Raw genomic sequence first — 20,971 nt, 5'->3', positions numbered from 1 at the left:
TTTTTCTATTTTTGTGTATTTATTCTCCTGGTATAATATAGTAAAAATGTTTTATATTTACCTCAATATAATTGTTGTAGTATAAACCACATATATTTAAGTTTGAAGGAATATGTTAACTGTTAAGGATTAATAATTTGCAAGGCTGGGCATTTATGAGTTAATAAGTTAAAGTTAAATTACTTTTAACTAAGTTAATTAACAAGTTACTTTTTTTTAGAAGTAACTTCTAACTTAACGAGTTAATTCATTTTATTGGCACGTTAAGTTCATTTTTTCCCAAACCACATATTATTTAAATTAAATTCGATAAATATTAAATATATTATAGTAAATAATAATTTATAATAATAGTAAGTTATTATATTGCATATTCACAGAAAATATTATATAACTATATTATAGACGGAAATGTTATAGGGGTAACCGCATCATTAATAAAAGAAAAATATAACAATTTACTCAGTACCTATTCCATACACGACATATAACCTAACTTATACCTAATCATTATTAATATTATTACTTATTATTATATTTTATGTTAGCTTTAAAAAAAGTAGGTAGGTATAATTATTAATTTTATTTAAAAAAAAAAAAAAGTAACTTATTTTTAACTAAGTTATGTTACTTTTATTTTCTAATTAACTTTTAACTTTAAACTTGACTTACATTTTTCTATATTAACTTAACTTAAAGAGTTAAAAAAAAATAGTTAACTTGCCCAGCCTTGGTAATTTGATCAGTTTAACCCATTAGTGCCCAGCGTTAACATATGGCAACGTTTATAGGCTCTATTAAAAAAAAAAATTTATTTTAATATGAGTGTATTTATAGAAGTTGTCAACAAAAATGAATTGAAAATTAAAAAAAAAAATAATTTGGGCGATAATGGGTTAATAATTAAATATTCAGTAAACAATGGTGATGAATGAGATTAATAACCATTAATAAATAATGCGTTTATTTATTATAAATATAGCTTGGTAAAAAAAAAGGAATAAAAACAATAAGTAACAAATTACATAAAAAAGATCATTAAACATATAAATAAATAAAAGATAAACAATTTTCAACAATACTTTATCTTAAAATAATAATCCAAGGCGAAATCCCTGCCCTCAACACCACACCATAAACCTTATATTAAATTAAATTCCTTGGATTCCCAAAACAAAAAAATTACCTTTACAATTTGGACTCGGTGTTTAACGCTTTTAATTTTTGAGCTAACATGATGTTTCCTTTGATTTTCAATTTACCTTTCATAAATGCCATCTGAGGATTTAGCTTTCCAAGAGCCTGAGTAAAGTTTTTTTCACAATATATAGTATTATGAATGTATAATAACAATATTATATATAGGATACTTACCAAATCAATCATGTCTGAATCATCAATAGTCAATGTCGTATCTGCTTTAATGCCTTTTTCAGGTTCTCCACGATAAATTTTACCAATCTTCAAATCTGCGGCTAATTATTAATTTTTATATTTTAATATTGGAACAAGTGTTTTCGTTATCAATGTATTTTTAATAAAACAACACTTACTCCATGTACTTGTGACTTTACCACTTTTTGTGATGTGATAAACGAAGACCCCATTTATAGATTTTAATAAGCTTGGATTAGATTCTATGCGTTCTTTCATACCGTGGAATACTGCATCGCTTGGCAGTTCTTCGACTTTCCCAGAGCACAATACCACATGTGGTTTGGCTGACAATCTAACTTCGTGTAATTCCATGTAAGCGCCTAAAATATACCAGTAATTATTTAAAATAAAATAATCAAAAAAATTAATATTTTCAAACTTTCATTTATTTAATTCATCAATTTTAGGTGTTGACCTTGAAAAAAATTAATGTTTTTATACATTTGTAGATTAAATCTGAAACAGGAAACTCACCTAGTGAAAACAAAATCTACAAATAATATAATACCAAACACAGTAAAAAATAATAAAAATATAACAACAGAAAATATAAGATAAGCTTGATGAAACATAATTTTGTGTTTATTTAAACAATTTGTTGATAATTTAAAAAAAAATCTTTAGTCATTTTGTTTTTAACTGCATGGAAATATTAATTGTATAGGTCAATATGTCATGAAATTGAATAGGTGAATATGTTAAGTAATTGAATTGGTGGCATAATTAAAGGTATACTACTATACATACAATTTGTTTTAAATTATTAAATATAACTGTCAAGGCCAAATAAATATAATGTAGACGGCTAGACATAAATACATTATATGTTTATGTATAAAATAAACATTAATACATATCATAAATATGAGAACAAATAATTACATTACCTTAAATAAAAATTACCTGACAGAACTGTGTCGTTTGTTTCTGATACAGAAGTTTTGAAGTGAATGCGGTTACCTTCTCTCCACATTGATGTGCACAATGTTTGGCCTGGTACAACTGGTTTACTGAATCTCACCTAGAGGTCAATGTAGTTTGTAAATTAATGAGTTGTTTGTTCCATGCCTCCTATACACGAGTTTCATTTTTTCTGCACATTAATTTTATAGTACCTTTTTTCATATTACACACTACAGTTCAACAATAATCAACTTATTATTATTATAATTATTTGGAATTTTATATAAAATGCTGATATTATTATAACATGCAGCAATATTTTTAATATTATATAACCTAGTTAGCTAATTATAATTTAAAATTAAAATCCTATCTTCTGTTTAATGAACATATGTACATGTTTTATCAAGTAAAAATGTAACAAAAGATTAACTCATAAATATACATTATTATTAAGTTCAACCATATTATGTATAGCCATTGTAGTTCATGTAAATGTAATTAAATGAAATCAACAAATTATTTTTTTAAATTATTATGTAAATACCTTAAGTGATTTGAATAGTTTTGAATCATTATCAGCAAATTGTTTGAGTATGTGTCTTACTGACATACCTAAAGTTGCTAAACCATGAAGTATTGGTTTTTGATAACCAGCAGCAAGTGCAAATGATGGATCTATGTGTAAAGGATTTAGATCACCAGATAATCTATAAACCGCTGCCTAATAACAATGTATTAAATATAATATAATTCAAAATAATTTTAGTAATATTTGTATTCAAAATAATGAGAAATAAATAAGGTAATGCATAAATAAAAATCAATACTTGATTTACAGAAGTTTTCTCTGTAACAGTAGAATCTGGAGACCGTTTAGGTTCATCGAGTATTGGAATCATAACACTTGAAACCCGTTTCCCACCAAATCCTCCAGCTGACAAAACAAAAGTACATATTTGTGATGTGATAATCAAATCACCAGATTCATCATACGTTTTACCTAAAAGTATTTAATAAGGAAATTATTAAGAACTTAATATCTAGCACCTATATTATATATTAAAGAATTTGAAAATATAAATTTAAAAAATAAAACTCGTACCATCAACAACAATAACAGCATTTTTTCCTTTATCCAAAACATCAGAAATACAAATTTTAGTAGTGAGTTTAGCTTCAGTTGGTAAAGCCTTGTGTAGTTCTAAATATTGTTCACCATGCAAAACCTATAAATTATAATCTGTAATTAATAATAATAGAAAACAGCGTTGGAAGTGGAATACAAATCATAATAATTAATAAAAATGTACTAAAAATATTTTATTAATAGTAATTAGTAATGTAATATTTTAACTAAAACATAACATTTAGTAACTTTGTTAGCTATATGGCTTAAAATGTATATATTATTTAGGTAAATAGGTAGATTCAGTATTGTACCAAGGACTAACTTAAAATTTCTTGTTTTCCTTTAATAATTTCATGGCTATAAAAATATATGAAACAATTATGAATAACATTCAAATGCACGCTTGGGAGGTTTTATGATGGCAAATTTTAGAAAAAAAAAAGTTTTATGTTTAAATACTCATTCAAACTATCTTATTACAAGTGGTCCCGAATCATTACCATAGTTGGTTATTGCATTATAAAAAAATAAATTATTATAACACATATCCTAACATTTGGAAAACTTAGTCTAATCTAAGCTGCAAGAAAAAAACCAAGAAGAGTAGTTATAGTTAGGAGTCTTAACTTAAGACACTACATTTTGACCAGAAAAAAGCATAATAATTAAAGCATCAATAGTGTATTAATTGATCCACATTATATGTTATATTATAATATATCACAAACATAAAACTTATACCTGAGATAAATCAAACTCTTTTCCAGGTATTGCCTCAGTTATCAAACTACTACTCATAGTAGCCATCAGACTGGGTAAAACTGCATAGGTAGGTAGTGTAGAGAAATTTTCATGAGATTCATATAAGTATTGTAAATCACTCTCTTCTTTTACATTTGCTCCAACTAAGAATAAAATATTATTTTTTTTAAATATACAGTTAGAAATAATTAATATTTAAAATTTACCTCCAATAGCATAAATAATAGAATCTCGGTTATTGTAACTGAACACACCATTAGCTTCATTTAAGGTTTCTTCTGGACCTGATTTGATTTCATCTAAAACTCCTAGTAAAGTTGCAGATGCTTCCTACAATCAACAATTTTACTTGTTAATTACATAAATAAATATGAAAAATATTGGTACTTTTATGTTATCTCGACTATTGCCAGTCACTTCACCAGTGTTGCAATTACCGCCAGAAGTTGCAAACATCAAAGTTTCTGTAGTCTTCACTGTGAAACACTTGTCAGTCAATTTTCAAGGGATCAAAGTTTGGTTAACTGGCATTCAAAATCATTTTCACTATTTATTATTTTTTATTAATTTAAATTATGACTAAGGAATTTACAACTAAAACAAATTGTTAATATTTACGAATTAACTAATTATTTCAAGAAAAATGTTTAGTTTCAAGATAGCGTGAATGCAAAAGCGGTCATAACAAAAAACTATAAATCTGAAAGGCTCCTAAAGATGAAATCTTTTGGAAATGTAACGAGAAGACATCTTTACATAAAATTAACATGCATACTGGTAATTGGTTAGTTGATATATCAAAATTGGTAGTTATGACATCAGGCAGTAATTGAGATAATGGAATTTTAACAGTCTATAGTCGTGATAATGTTTAAGTACCAAAATATTGATTTGCTTACTTCAATAGAATCCAGTCTAGTTGCTCGTGACATATCAGTCAACTGATTCCAAACATCACGGACATTTTCTGGAGCCACTGTGTCTGTAATCTTGTGTCTAAGTATAGCACCAGTTCCTCTCACCAAATGACCTATAATTGTTTTTTCCTTAGCTAGTTAGCCATGCTTTTTACATGGAATAAAGGATTTAGCGATAACACTTTTTAAAGTCTTACATTTTGTAGCCCATCCAGCAGCTGATTCAATGATAGAACCATTTTCATCACAGTTTTCATGACAAAGCCACACAACCACAGGAGCAATTAGTTCAGGTTTTAATTCGGCAAAGAAATCTAAAGAATATTTTAATGAAAACATTAAATTGTATTTATGTAACCATAACTTGAAACCGAGCTTTTTAAATATTTAAAATATATGATTTAAATACCTGGTGGTAGAATATCCTCAGTGAGTCGAGATGCGGCTGTTGGTACAATAACATTACAGTTGATATTATTTTTCCTACCTTCAATTGCCATAGTGTTACAAAGACCCACTAGACCCAATTTGGCAGCCCTTAAAAAATATATATATATTTTCATTTTGGTAAAACTAAATACTATTTTAATTAATTACGAGTAATTTGCTTGTCCAAAATTTCCATATAAACCAGAATTAGAACTTGTGACAATAACTCTACCATAATTTTGTTTACGAAAATGTGGCCATGCAGCTTGAGTAACTTTAAAAGCACCTTTCAAATGAACATCATGTACCAAATCTATGGGGGAAAACAATTTTTAATACATTTTAGTAAAACTAATTGGATTAATTACTTACTCCAGTCAGATTCACTTATTCGTGCAAACGATTTATCTCTTAGTATTCCAGCATTATTCACTACTATGTCAATACGACCAAAGTTCTCAAGTGCAGTCTGTACTAGTTTATCACCATCAACTACAGAGTCATAATTGGGTACAGCTTTTCCACCTAATGATAATATATTAAATAAATTATGTTTTTGTGGAAAATAAATAATTACAGTAATTGAATTACCTTTAGAGCGGATTTCTGTTACAACAGAATCTGCAGCTTTGCTACTGCTACCATCTCCAGATCGACTACCTCCAAGATCATTGACAACCACAGAAGCTCCACGCTCAGCAAATAATAACGCATAAGCTTTACCCAAACCTTAAAATCAAAACATAATTTAAAAAAATAATATTATAGTGAGGAACAACAAACATTTTAAATATATTTTATTTAGTATTTTGTTAATGTAAATGTAAAAATGTTACAACTCAATAAATGTGTTTAATTCAAAAATGTAACAAATTAAATTTATTAATTAACAATGTAAAATAAAAAAATAATCCTCAGAACCTATATAATATAAATTATATGTGTAAGTAATCTGGTAACATTAATTATCAAAACTGCCAGGAACACAAAATACAGATTAACTAATACCTAATCATTGATGTTAAAAAAATAAAACTTAATTTTGTTATGGGTTCATTAATTATCTTTAACCAACCTGCACCAGCTCCAGTGACAATTGCTACTCGTCCATCAAAACGTAATTTGTCCATGTTGTGTCTTGACACTTCTAGAATACAAAAAATATTACATATACTATATCTACTAGGTTGGTATAATTATGTAGGTATGTATAATTAACAAGGGTTGATATGATTTTTTACAACATTTATAAAAATAAATACTTAATGAATAAAATTGTCGAAAACAGAACTTCATATTACATAATATTATTATATGAGTATATTATAACTATAAGCACTGTAGTACAAATATATTCGTTGTGCCTATTTACGTAAAAAGTAATAATTACAGTGAATTATTGCTTATGAGATTCGATCTTCAACCCCGGAAATTGTGAGCTTCAAACATTTAGCTTCAGCAGTAAAATTCGTAATGCACAAAATCGACATGAATTATGATTTTAAAGCGATTTGCATGAACTGCATAATATTTAATAAAAATTATTCAAGAACTCCGTACGTAAGACTACAAGAGAAAAATTGTTGAAGACAAGAAATTTCAAGGACGCAACTATAGATAACAAAAAAAGTAAGAACTACAGGTATAATAATATAATACCTATAATTTTTTATGCGGCGAACATTCACAGGCTACCTAACAAGTGAAATAGTGACTACTGAACGTCTGAACTATTGAGTAATGAGTATATTGTAACCACTAGTTAGTAGTTATTAAAGACATAATTATTAATATATTATAGCCTATAGGTAGTAAGTTGTAAACTTGTAAAAAATTGTCATTTGTCAGTAGTATTCGAATATCGAGTAATCGACTATCTTCGTCGCACAATCACTCACAACCAGACACTGGCCAATCGGCAAGACGTTTTCCTTCTGAGTTCTCCACGTTTCACGGGTGCAAAAACTATATTATTAATTTTAAGCACCCGCGGTGTCAACAGTTTGATAGCAGTTATCTATTATTACGAATCATCATCAAGGTGTATTGATACAATACACCTTGATCATCATGTAGCATCACGATTTAAGATAGTATGGTTGCCCATCGACCATAGATATAAAAACACCTAGATCGCAAACTCTGTACACCGGCCATAGATAAAATAAACACCTAGATCCATAGACCTATAAATTTTATAGGCCTATGGTTTTTGTTATGATTATATTATTATGAACAACTTCAACAGTAAAGTTCAAATGTTCAACACAATTTGAGGTCCACTGATTAGTGATAACGTTTTGATACCACTATCACCGCAAATTTATAACCCTATACTCGTACCATTGTTATCTGTACTGTAAGTTTATTTAGGTCCATATACCTTAGATCATATAATATATAATGATACATTTTTATGTTCTAAATAAATTCTATTGTAAATCTACTGACTACTTATGAGTTTTATGGTTTATGGATTATATGTATCTGTCCGTGATCAATCAATCAATGTTAAATGAAGTATAAAAAAAACATATTACCCACATTTTAAAGACATTCTTATCAACGAACGGGTACAAAATGGATATTTGAGTAAAACTTTAGGAAAATTGGCAGATACGTGTCAAGACAGTCGACCAATCAGAAGCCGCCAAATCGGCGATTTTGTTGGTTTTTTTGTACTTATGTATAACTAATGTGTGTTGAGTTACGATTATGTTACGTCTTAATTTGTGTCTTGTGATATTTAATTTAACTTAGCATACGTAGTCATTAGCCGTATGCCTGACTTATACGTTACAGTTGTAAGGGTATTCAAACAAATTGTCTCTAATATATTTAATTGATCTTTACTGTACTTATATTATTTGGATTTAAAATATTATTGTGAAAATTCTACATTGATAATATTATCAATATCAGACATGATAGTTTCCACTTTACCCGGTGGATTTTTCCAATTTTCGTTGTAATAAATTACATACGATTATTCCTAAAATATAGTGTAAGGGGAAAATAGTATACTTTTTAGTTACGTAAGTAAACGTTATATTTTTACAATTTTATATTTTAAAATTTTTTATTTTATTTAGACAAATAGTTATTTCACCAATATCTATTTTATTTAGGTAAGTTTTTACTCTTGACAATCTTCAAAATGGGTATCCCATTCTGGAAATGTGTCACAGCACTGACGATGTTTTTGGTTTTGAGTTTACATATTGCTAATGTACACGGTTTAGCTGTAATGAGTGTCGATATTGGTTCAGAATGGATGAAAGTAGCAATAGTTTCAGTAAGTATTACATAATAAATTAATTGTGTAGAAATATATTTTAATGTACTTAAATGTTGTACAGCCTGGTGTGCCAATGGAAATAGCTCTTAATAAAGAATCTAAAAGGAAAACTCCGACTGCTATAGCATTCCGCAATGGTGAACGTACATTTGGCGAAGATGCACTTACAGTTGGCGTTCGATTCCCATCCAACTGTTACATTTATTTTCTTGACTTATTGGGAAAGAAAATAGATAATCCAATTGTAGATCTCTATAAAAAACGTTTTCCCTATTACAACATTATTCCTGATCCAAAAAGAAATACAGTACTTTTCAAGCACGGTGAATCGTATGTATAAATTAAAGAATTATCCAAATATATAAGCCATATTATTATGTTTACTGTTATATTTGTAGAGATGATTATTTTTCACCCGAAGAACTTGTGGCGATGATGTTGGAAAAAGCAAGAGAATTCGCACAAGATAGTGCTGGACAAGCTATAAATGAAGCAGTAATTTCTGTTCCTGGTTATTTTGGTCAAGCTGAACGAACTGCAATGCTAAAAGCAGCAGAAATTGCTGGAATTAAAGTACTACAACTAATTAACAGTTATACTGCAGGTAAAAAATTATAGATATAATACCAAATTATATTCCTTATTTTCATAAATAAAAATAATATTTATTACATATTAACATAACTAATATAAAGTACAAACATTTTCAATATTTAATGATATGTATAAAAATAAGGTAAGGTATTTAGCCGAGTACTTAGCTAATTTAGCTAGGTAGATAAATTTGAAATTTATGTTCAGAATATTACAATTATTTACTTTCAGTAATGTTTTAATTTATACTAGGTATAAAACAAAACTATTTTATCGATTTGATAATTTCTGCATAACAAAAAATACTACTAAGTACTCTATACTACTAGTACTCTATACTTAGAATTTAACCAGCGTTCCATTTTCATTGAAAATGCAAATATTTTTTCATAGTAATCCCGGGTGATTCATTTAATGTGTCACACTCATTATTCAAAAAGTGTTAATGTTTTTGAAAATATATTTTGTTCATGCTTCTAAGTCGTTACTAAATATGGTATAATTTTTTTTAAAGTTTTTTACTTTTTTGAATTACAACAGTTTTAATTTCATCTTTGAAAGCAGAATATTTTTCCTATTATTTTGATATATAACAACCAAATTTAAGATGAGTAGCTTGAATGTTATAAGTATTTAAAGTTATAACTCATAAACAACTAGTACTAAATTAGATTTGTATGTATCAAAATACTTTGAGAAATATTCTGCTTTGAAATATGAAATTAAAACTGTATGTTGTCATTCAAAAAGTAAAAAACTTCAAAAATGTTAAGGATAAAAAATATTTTTAAAAATTTGTTTTTATAGACTAGAAATTAAAGTATTTTTTTTTTAAAAAAACATTCATATTTTTTGAAATAATGAATGTTCAATGATAAAATAATCACCCGCCATATTCTGATTTTTGAATGACCTGATTTGTTGAATTACCTAATTAACAACATCTTAATTATTGTGACAAAGTAGGTTATAACTTATACCTATGGTATATCAGGCTAGTAGATTAAGAATATTGGTTAATAAATAAGGTTCAGGATAAATATTGGGTTTGTGTTTGAAAGTATATTTTTGATAATGTCTAAAAGTTTTGTTAAATGTTATCATTAAATAAATATACCCTCTTATCTGAATTTACAATTAGCTTTGAGTCATTATTTTTATTGCTCCATGTTATGTATTAATGTATTATACTTTTTATATTTTTTGTTAGCTTCAAAACTTTTGCTTACACTTAAATTTGTATACTTAAATTAATAAACTATTTCATTCAATCTGCAATTGAAAATGTTATCAAAATTTACTATTTAGGATATTGTAAATATTATAAATATATGATTAATAATTAAAAACTAGGGTTGGGATTTTAATTCACAAAAAAAACCAGAAAAATAAATTTGGTATAAATAAATATAAATATTAAAGAATTTAAAAAAAAGTTTCAAACATTTTATTCTAATCTCATAAACACTAAATTTACTCGGTAATCAACTAAAATAAAATACTCGTACTTAATGATATTGTTGGTTAAAGTTATAGGTTAAAGTTAGTTAAATGTATAAAAAAAAAATGAACAATATGATTGTTGATGAAAATATTTAAAAAATAAAAAGCAACAAAAATAATAAAACTTAGAAATATTAAAAAACTAGAAATTTAAAGTTGTATGTTAAATTACAAATTAAAAATTAAAAAATAATCTATTTTTCATATTATTAATTTTTAGCTGCACTAAATTATGGTATATTCCGTACAAAAAGTTTTAATGAAACAACGCCAATGTATATGATGTTTTACGATATGGGAGCATATGGTACTCAGGTTTCAGTTGTATCCTATCAGTTGATAAAATCTAAAGATAGAATAGCTCCTGAACTTCAACCTCATCTTGCTGTACTAGGAGTGGGGTTTGTATCTACATTTTAATCTTTGTTAATATTTGAATGATTTATTATTCTAAAAATGTAATTTAATAAATGTCAATTATTTATCTTTTAGCTATGAACGTAATTTGGGTGGCTTGGAAATGCAACTACGACTAAGAGATTACTTAGCAGCCAAATTTAATAATTTAAAACTAACACCCAATGATGTTACTAAAAATACTCGATCAATGGCAAAATTATTCAAAGAAGCTGGACGATTAAAGAATGTACTAAGTGCTAACACTGAACATTTTGCCCAAGTAATAAAATATTATTTTAATTATTGAATTGTTAAATTATAATTAGGTTATTTGATATGGGCTCTATTTGTTAAAAAACAAAATTTTAAATTTAAATTTCTTATTCCAAAGTAGAATATTTTTCTAAGTATTTTGATACATAATAATTGAATTTAGGACTAGTAGTTTAAGAGTTATAAGTAATTAAAACTTAAATGAGTGATGTAGCAGAACATTGTTTTGTAGGGTAGTATTGTTCACTCAGGCTCATCTGACCTTTAAATACTTATAAGTTATATGTTTTGTATCAACTTTAGACCATATAAAAATAATATTTTTGAAGAAAGAAAAGCGGACAAGTACGTTCTGTAGGTTATACTGCACATAAGGTATCTAAAGAGTCACTGTAATGGATGTGTTAAATTTGAAATTTATGATATAAAATCATTGTATGCGAAAAACAATTGAGAGCGGAGACGGTCTGTCGGCTTATAATATAACTAAATATATTTGATGAATGATGATGTTATTGTGATTAAAGTAATTTATTTTACTATTCAGAATTAGTACTACACTAGATTAAATTAATTTTTTCTGAAAAATTTGAAATTAAAAATGTCATTGTGTGTATTAAATATAAATATAATAATATAATAATATACCTAAAAAAGTATCTATTTAAGTATCTATCTATTTTCAAGTACCTATTTAAAGGGGTTTAAACTTAAAATGTATATAAACATTAACAGTGTTAATATATTTTTTAGATTTTTTGGTACAGTATAAACTACCTTCTTTTACATTTTCAATTCTTAGCTATACAAATTGAACATCATAAATATTTTTAACTACAAAATTATTTGTAAATTTTATCAAAATTTTAACTATAAATTCTTATAAAAGAGTTATGCCAATGTATTTTTAATATTTTTAAACTGCTTTTGTAACAATGTGTTAGGAGCCTCGTATTACATTTTCAAGCTTTTTGGCCCAATGATAAACATTTTATTGATATTTATAGAAAACAAAACTAAAACAATTGAAAATTCCAAATGACTTTTAACAGCTCAAAATATTAAAAAAATTGTATTCGAGTATAGAAAATTATTAAATAAATTATTGGTATAAGTTTCAAGTGTCTACGGTTGTTCATTTGCATTACAACAAAATAATAAAACAGTTCCATAAGAAAACGAGTAAATATCCAATGTTGTAAAATCTCAACTTATAACACTCATATAAATGTATTTTGACTTTCTGGTAAACATTTTAGATTCTGAGGGGAACGATAAATGTATTGATTTTACAATGATCTGTGTTTTTTTTTTTATTTTTGTGTCTGTCACCACGGTTTGGGGCCGTAAAACTGCTTCGATTTTCTTCAACTGTAACAGTAACATATGGGAAAGTGAATCTAGTTGGTACATTGGGGAGGTTTAAATTTAAAATTCCCAATAATTTTCAAAAGCAACGGGAAAAACAACATAAAAATTAAGGGAATTTTTCCACAAAAACGGTTTTCGACAAAATCGATATTAGTTTTTAGTGCAACTTTAAAAAAAAAATGAACGTGTATACATGAAATTTTCACTGGTTGTTTATATTCATGTTTTCTATACACTATAACATTTTCAAAAGATTTTGATTTGTTTTGAACTGTTTAGGGACATTTTAATTTTCCAATTTTATTAGTTTTTCTTACTATGAATGTCAATAAAACTTTATTTGTTGAGTAAAAATGCTTGAAAATGTTAATACAACGCTTCTACTATATTGTTACAATGAGATTTGAAAAATATTAAAAATCTTTAGTCACAGTTTTTTTATAATCATTTAAAGTTCAATTTTGACAAAATTTATCAAATTTAAAATTGTATAATTATTTTGTTCTTAAAAATGTATAAAATGTTCAACTTTTATAGCTAAAGATTAAAAATTTCAATCGTTCCACGTAAATAGGCTATATAAAAATTACATTATTCATAATAATATCATTAAATATACTCAGTAATATCATAGGCTGACTGACCATCTTCGCTCAGAATCGTTTTTCTTATACAATTATATCATATCATTGAATTCAAATTTTACAGCATCCACTACAGTGACCCACTTGTAACCTACTGTACACCCACTTGCCCACCTTTTTTTTATTTAAAGTAAACAAACTTTTGAGGAATTTTGCATTGAATTTTAAAACTTAGATAGAAAATGTAAATTTTTATGAATTTCCAACTCAAAATGATTTTCAAATTTTGAAAATTCCTACTTTAGACACTCATAGAAAGTTATTGTGGAATTACGCTCAATCAAGTGTTTGACCTATTGAACATTTTTTTATCAATAATAATTTTAAAAAAAAAACTATAATGAAATATAATATATAAAATAAAATCGAAAATATCATATACTTATAAATAGCTAAACATGAGTCAAACAATTTTGAAAACTGTATGGTGTATAGAAAATTCAAATATAAATATTCAGTAAAAGTATCATGCATCTACAGTAATTTTTTTTATAGTTATACCAAAAAACCAAAATCGGTTTTGTCAAAAACAGATTTTGCGTTAAAATTACTTTTTGGAAACCACTGTGAATTAAAATCTAATCTCTTGTATGTACCAACTACATTTAATTAACTACCAGAAAAAGTTCTAAGGATAACTAAGAATAGTTGAAAATTGAAGCATTATTTTGACTATTTACCATGTACAAAAGACACACCAAAATGATAACATTAAGCAGAAAATTCACTCCGAACCCCCCCCTATAAATAAACCTTAGGATCGCCCTGTATTTCATTTATTAATATAAAAAAAAAAATCCTCATCTTTTAAGGTGGTTTGGGAGGTAGGTACCCACAAGAGTTTACCCCAGTGATTAAAAAAGATTCGGCGCCACTGCCCCCAATTATTGAGTAAAGATCAAATTTTCAATTAAAAAGCACTCACAATGATGAAGACTAAAACATATTTTATGATCAAAAACATGATGATAGACTGAACATACATAATACTTTCCTCGCTAAGCACTAAAGTAAATATTTAATTTTAGATAGAAGGCTTAATTGATGAAAAAGATATGCGTATCAAAGTTACCAGGGAAGAATTAGAAGAATTGTGTAAAGATTTATTTGATAAAGTTGTGCTTCCAGCTAAAAGAGCTTTAGAAGCATCCGGATTAACTATTGAACTGATTGAACAAGTATATTTTTATTTTATTTCCAAAGAAATAATTATTCTATTAAATTATTTAATAATATTTTAGGTTATGTTATCTGGTGCTGGTACTAGAGTTCCTCGAGTTCAAGACCGTTTGGTTAAAGATTTAAAGAGTAATCAACCGCTTGGTCGATCCTTAAATACTGATGAAGCTTCTGCTTTAGGAGCTGCATATAAAGCAGCAGATCTTAGTAATGGATTTAAAGTAAAAGCATTTATTACTAAGGATGCTACATTATTCCCTATACAGGTTAGTTATTTCGTTTATAATTTTTTATTATCTTGACCTAAGTACTTAATGAACTATATTATTTCCAGGTTACATTTGATAAAGAAGTTATAGATGAGAATAAAGCAGCAAAACAAGTCAAGCGCATTTTGTTTGGTCACATGAATCCATATCCACAACGCAAAATAATAACATTTAATAAGCATCAACAAGATTTTGATTTCACTGTGGGTTATGCAGAACTTGGCCATTTAGATGAAAATGAAATTAAATGTTTAGGTTCTTTGTCATTAAGTAATATTAAATTAAATGGTGTACGAGATGCCTATTCCAAATATCAAGGTCAAGAAGGTGCCGATACCAAAGGAATAAAAGCACACTTTGCAATGGATGATAGTGGATTATTAGTTTTACAAAATGTTGAGTTGTTAGTTGAAAAAACTGTTACAGCTGATACAGAAGAAGAATCTACTTTATCAAAGATTGGAAATACAATTAGCAATTTGTTTAAAGGTAATAAGTAGTTACAATTAACAAAATAATTAAAATAGTAAATTAACATTAAAATAATAAATATTTATATTTAAAAGGTCCTGAAGAAGTATTAAAAGAAGAAAAACCAGTTCATGAAGCTCCAGAAGAAGATCCTATTTCCCAAGCTCCTAATAATACAACAAATAATACTGATACTTTTGATCAAACAAACAGTACTGAACAAGTTAAATTAAATGATACAATTCCAATTTCTGATTCTAAGAAAAATTTAAAAGTTGTAACAGTTAAAGAAACTATTGATGTTAACCATGAATACTTATTTGTACTTCCTGCTCAAGATGATGATTTGCAAAGTTCAATTAATAAGTATGTTATTATAGATGCATGAACAATTGTTTATTTATTTGAGCTTTTATTGTTTTCTAGGATAGCAGGACTTAAAGAAATAGATTTAGCAAAATCACGCAAAGAAACCTCTTTAAATAATTTAGAAACGGCAATTATTGAAACACGTGAAAAATTAGAACAACCTGATTATTCTAGTTCTGCTACTGAGATTGAAACTCGATCAATCTTAGATAAATGTTCTGAGGTAATTTTTATTACAATTGCTTAAAATCTCAAATATTAAATATTCAATATTGTAACACTTAAGTTAGTTAAATGTTGTAATATAAATCCAATTTAAAATGTATTTAAGATATCAGATTGGTTGGAAGATGATGGTTTTGGTGCTGAAGCTGAAGTTTTAGACTCTAAATTTGATGATTTAAAAAAAATAGTATTACCTGTTTGGGAAAGAACTTTTGAGCATGCAGAAAGACCATCAAGATTGGAAGCACTAAATAGTGCATTGAACAATAGTAATTCATTTTTGGAAAAAATAAAAAATACCACATTGGATGATACTCCATTTACACAAGTAGAAATAGATACACTTGACAAATTGATTTCCGAAATTACAGTAAGAATATTGATATTTACAAATTAGAATAACCAGAATACACAGTTAAATATAACTAAAAAAAAAATTGGTATTTTATTTGTAGAGCTGGAAAGATAAACAAGTAGAAGAACAGGAAAAACTTCCAAAGTCTGTTGATCCGGTGTTGACAATTCAAACAATTGCAATAAAACATTCATCGATAGAACGCGAGGTACATAATAATAATAAAAATATATATTTATAATTATTAATTCTTGGCTTAACAATTTATACAAATAATTTTTTTAGATGAGATATTTGATGACAAAATTCACTTCCTGGAAACCAAAAAAGAAAGAGGAACCTAAAGTCAAAGGTAAGTGTTTTACCTCTCAACCAATTTATTTTTATTTAACAGATATGATTGAATTAGAGTGAGATTTTTTTGTTGTGTTTGACTTATTCAACTAATAAAACTTAAATCAATAATTGTTGTTCGTGAAGCACCAACATCACAGACTGATAATGAAAAAGCTAAAACACCTGAAGAACAAGATAATGATTCTACAGTTAAGACTAACGCGCATGATGATGTAGACAAGTCTACTGCACATGAACCAAGTAATACTATAGAAGATAATGCCGAATCTGAAAGTCCATTAAAAACAGATAAACCCAAACCAACTGAATTACCAATAGTTGAACCTACCAAAACTGGTGAGAATCTCAAGATGTTTAACAACGGTGATGGAGCACGGCAGTTTTTATTTTATTTACTATAGTTGCTTATTGCACAATGCTTGCTCAGCTCTGCAATATGTTTTTACAGAAAAAATTTCCAAATTGCCACATAATTTAAAGGCGGATATTTCATCATGGATTTCATCAGCATTGGTTATTTGTATTATACAAATTGCATTTCGCTTATTTTAGTAATTAAATCACTCATTTTAAAGAGTACATTATTAAGCATGTATGTTTTGTAACTTTTGGGAGATCTTCTATAATTTTGTTTTACCAAATGAAAAATACTAACATAATATACTTATTTAAAGATTATTCCTACTATGATTCATAAAATTGCTAGAGGTCAATTATGTCGGCTTTAAAAGAATTTATTATAGTTATTCATTTTATAACTATAATTTGTGAGGAAATATGACGAAATGCACTTAAGAACACATCATACTCACATTTGTTGTCTCTGTCTTACACATACAATATAGACAAAACGCGTTAATGTAGTATAAATCGCTTAATTTTGGTTCTAGAGTAAAAATAGTAAATACCTATTATAAAATTGAATTATGACAATATTTCTATGTGCAAGTCGTTGAGTTTTTTCCATTATACCCAATTTATTATATTCATTATTTTCATTATATCGTTTAGAAATAGCAAAAATTTCAACATTTTTAAAATACCCTCAACTTTTTAAAATTTAAATTAAAAAAAAAACTCAACGTCTTGCCCTCCAAAATATTATCATCTTTTAATTTTGTAATAGGTTTTTAAAAATGTTTAACACCCAAATTGAACGAGTTCTATTCAGACTGTGTTAACACATTTTGTCTATGTCGTACGTGTGTAGGATGAAGCCAACACATGCGGGTGTGATATCCTGTTAAACATAGCGTGTGGTTGTTAGTTGTTTGAATGTTCTCTTGTACTTGAGTGTACACTTTAAAGGCATTAAATGTTATAAGTTACCAACAGCATTAAATATTAAAAGTACTAGCTAAAAATTGTAAAATTAACTTTTAGCAAACTCATAATTATTATGAAAAAAAAATAATATATATATATTTGTGATGACACAAACATTTTCTGGCCTGAATTCTACTTTAGTTCTCTGCTTGTTTAGTCCATAGTATTATAGCATCGTCAACATTTTATAAACTAATAATATGCACTAAATCAGGGATGGCAAAAAAGTGGCATGGGAGAATTTATCGATGGCACCCGAAAGAGTTTTATGTGTCTAAATGTATTTGTATACCTTTGCAAGCAACATCATATTAACCAAACATATCTTTCAAGCAATATGAAGTAAAACGTTCCTAACATTCAATAAGAGTTGATTTTTTTCTACTTAATTATCATTGATTTTTCATATATACTTTGTAAAAATTCTCAATTAACAAAATTAATTAGTGTCACGTCTGAAATTTTGTTTTGAATTGTGTCAGAAATTGACACATTGACCAAATCCTATTTGCCATTCCTGTACTAAATGACATTTGCTTTTAGTATAATTTGATTTTATTTTTCTATAAAATTGTTTATTTTATTACTAACATTAAAACCGAACTGTAACTGTTGTTAACTAGGTCTATTAACACTTAAACATTAATTTACAGACTGAAATAAAGTCATGTTAAAAATAGGTAACTGTAAAAGTATGTTTAAGTACCTGGATTTTGGTAAATATCCAAAATTCTGCCATTTACTGATTGATCTTGGTAAATTCTAAGATATACAAAATAATTTGTTTATGTCCTTTATACATAAATTGATATTGTCAAAAACTGGTAGGTGTTGCATAAATATTCCCATTTTTATCATAGTTATGGTCGTTTTTAAGGTTAAGAGATTTTTTGCATTATAGAATGAATACAGAATAATATAATTTTTACAGCTCCCACAGATAGATAGACAAACAAATCAATTAAAACTATTATCGTAAAACCTTTACAGTTTACATACTGTCGCTCTACTCAAAATCTATTAAAAATTACTTGTCCCAAAATATTAAAAACTTCTTAGTAAAATATATCTTTTTTTTAAATAATAATTACTAACTAGACATGTTTGAATGTAGAACATTGAGTTTGATAATCACCCGTTAAAGTTTTATAAAATGGATTTACTAATACTTGGTTCATAATATTATATATATGTTTTATAAACATTGTATAATGATATACAAATAATATTTCTTAAGTAAGGTTTATGATTGGTTTCACCGATGCTTTATTAGTTTTACATGTTATTTAAACCTACATTTGTTTACTAAATATCTTTCATATTACTTAATTAAGATTATTTTTGTTATAGAGGAGAAAAGAGATGACACACACACGGAGTTATAATAAAAGAAAATTGGTGTCTAAATTGTGCAAGTGAACACAGGCTATCGTGCATTCCAGGATCCAGTTATTGAAGACTAATGTTAATTCTGTACATTTTTTAATTTATTTACTCTGGATAATTGCATTTTGTTGTATTTTTTAATTACATCGTTGAAAATAAAATTGGATGAAATAAGTAAAATTATTATTAAAGAAAAAAAAATGTTTATAAATGGTTCTGAGCGCACATTCACATTATCAAAGTATAAAACAATGAAAAACTGAGATAATGATAAACAAGAAACTGTATACATTTTTAATACTTGATACTTATAATTACAAATATTATTTAAAGTAGAAAACAAACTGTACATACATTTTGAAAATTGTTTTGTTTAAAATTAAGAAGACATTGTGATGTTAATTATACATTAAAACTTTGTCAAATTTTGGTTAGTTGTAATTTTCTTTTTAAGTATTAAAAAAGCATTTTTATATGAAACTATTTTGCATAAATTAAAATATCCACTAGCTAATCCAAAATTGTATTGCTGTTAATATTAAAAAAAACAATAGTTATCTTAATGAATAATACCTTACATAATAGTACATTTTGGATCAGTCGTATTCACAATTTTCATTGTTTTATATTGGTGTATATTACTTACATATTATTATTATCCTATTTCATAGTAACAGGGTATAATAATACACATGACATGACATAATCCTTTCTATAATTTAATTAATCAGTATAATAAAGTGTTCTTTTAAAACTTAAGTACATGCATAAAAATTAAAAATAATTTTTTTTGTAAATTATCATTATATTAATTGAATTGTATTATATATTGATGTCACTGAATAATCACAATAATTAACTTTAGCTCACCTCTATAATCCACTGATAATGACTTATATGTAAAATATAAAGAATAATAAAAATGTATTGCTAGTAAAAAAATAATTGTATATTACTGCTTTAAATATTAAATGAATAAAATATGATGTATCAATGATTAAAACTATTTTTAAACTGTATAATAAATACAATGTACAAGTCTTTACAAAAAAAAACAAACTAGCCATATTAAATTTTTTTTCTTTTTTTAGAAATGTTCAAAATTTTATTTTGATGTCTTTGTTTTAAGAAAATCAAAATTTATAATAAACCCTATTTTTACCTTTAAAAACAAATAACAATTTAAATATTGAACAATGTGAATATAAAAATATATATTGAATTTATTTTATCTAATTAATAAACTTTTATCAATAACATTAATTATAAAAAAGAAAAAAATTATTACCAAGAAATAGGCACTAACGCGTTAATTCAAGTAAAAGCACAACCGCAAATTCATGAACAATATAATTTTAAAAAAAAAATGTAC

General features: G+C 26.3%; 2 protein-coding genes across 8 annotated transcripts; one reads left to right on the top strand and one right to left on the bottom strand.

Annotated features, from left to right (window-relative positions):
* Window positions 1–1,152: 1,152 nt before the first annotated feature.
* Window positions 1,153–7,503, bottom strand: LOC100167575 (peroxisomal multifunctional enzyme type 2). Of its 6 annotated transcripts, none has more exons than XM_003244511.4 (17): window positions 7,240–7,503; window positions 6,656–6,727; window positions 6,172–6,309; window positions 5,953–6,105; window positions 5,749–5,893; window positions 5,561–5,688; window positions 5,349–5,465; window positions 5,134–5,264; window positions 4,441–4,564; window positions 4,214–4,377; window positions 3,446–3,569; window positions 3,171–3,343; window positions 2,888–3,064; window positions 2,341–2,458; window positions 1,554–1,757; window positions 1,375–1,475; window positions 1,153–1,302 (listed from the first exon to the last, which is right to left on the bottom strand). In XM_003244511.4, exons 2-17 carry the CDS (start codon window positions 6,708–6,710, stop codon window positions 1,189–1,191), a joined length of 2,166 nt encoding a protein of 721 aa, XP_003244559.1. In that variant the 5' UTR covers window positions 6,711–6,727; window positions 7,240–7,503; the 3' UTR covers window positions 1,153–1,188. The 6 variants fall into 6 exon arrangements, with proteins under 6 accessions (XP_003244559.1, XP_003244558.1, XP_008183130.1 ...); XM_003244510.4 differs by lacking the exon at window positions 7,240–7,503 and adding an exon at window positions 6,971–7,171; XM_008184908.3 differs by lacking the exon at window positions 7,240–7,503 and adding an exon at window positions 6,971–7,171 and having other exon boundaries at window positions 6,656–6,724.
* A 576-nt stretch (window positions 7,504–8,079) lies between these two features.
* LOC100168279 (hypoxia up-regulated protein 1) lies at window positions 8,080–20,585 on the top strand. 2 transcript variants are annotated; one of them, XM_001946431.5, is made up of 16 exons: window positions 8,092–8,615; window positions 8,709–8,875; window positions 8,940–9,208; window positions 9,277–9,482; window positions 11,196–11,376; window positions 11,468–11,654; window positions 14,691–14,840; window positions 14,904–15,107; window positions 15,176–15,599; window positions 15,677–15,947; window positions 16,008–16,173; window positions 16,282–16,545; window positions 16,631–16,738; window positions 16,816–16,882; window positions 17,011–17,223; window positions 19,564–20,541. In XM_001946431.5, the coding sequence occupies exons 2-16, from the start codon at window positions 8,738–8,740 to the stop codon at window positions 19,596–19,598; spliced, it is 2,883 nt and encodes a 960-aa protein (XP_001946466.2). In that variant the 5' UTR covers window positions 8,092–8,615; window positions 8,709–8,737; the 3' UTR covers window positions 19,599–20,541. The 2 variants fall into 2 exon arrangements, with proteins under 2 accessions (XP_008183133.1, XP_001946466.2); XM_008184911.3 differs by lacking the exon at window positions 17,011–17,223 and having other exon boundaries at window positions 8,080–8,615; window positions 19,564–20,585.
* The last annotated feature ends 386 nt before the right edge of the window (window positions 20,586–20,971 follow it).

The sequence above is a fragment of the Acyrthosiphon pisum genome, chromosome A1, assembly GCF_005508785.2.
Source record: "Acyrthosiphon pisum isolate AL4f chromosome A1, pea_aphid_22Mar2018_4r6ur, whole genome shotgun sequence".
NCBI lineage: Eukaryota > Metazoa > Arthropoda > Insecta > Hemiptera > Aphididae > Acyrthosiphon > Acyrthosiphon pisum.
Note: the sequence above shows the minus strand (reverse complement) of the source record. Positions and strands in the feature narration are given on the sequence as shown.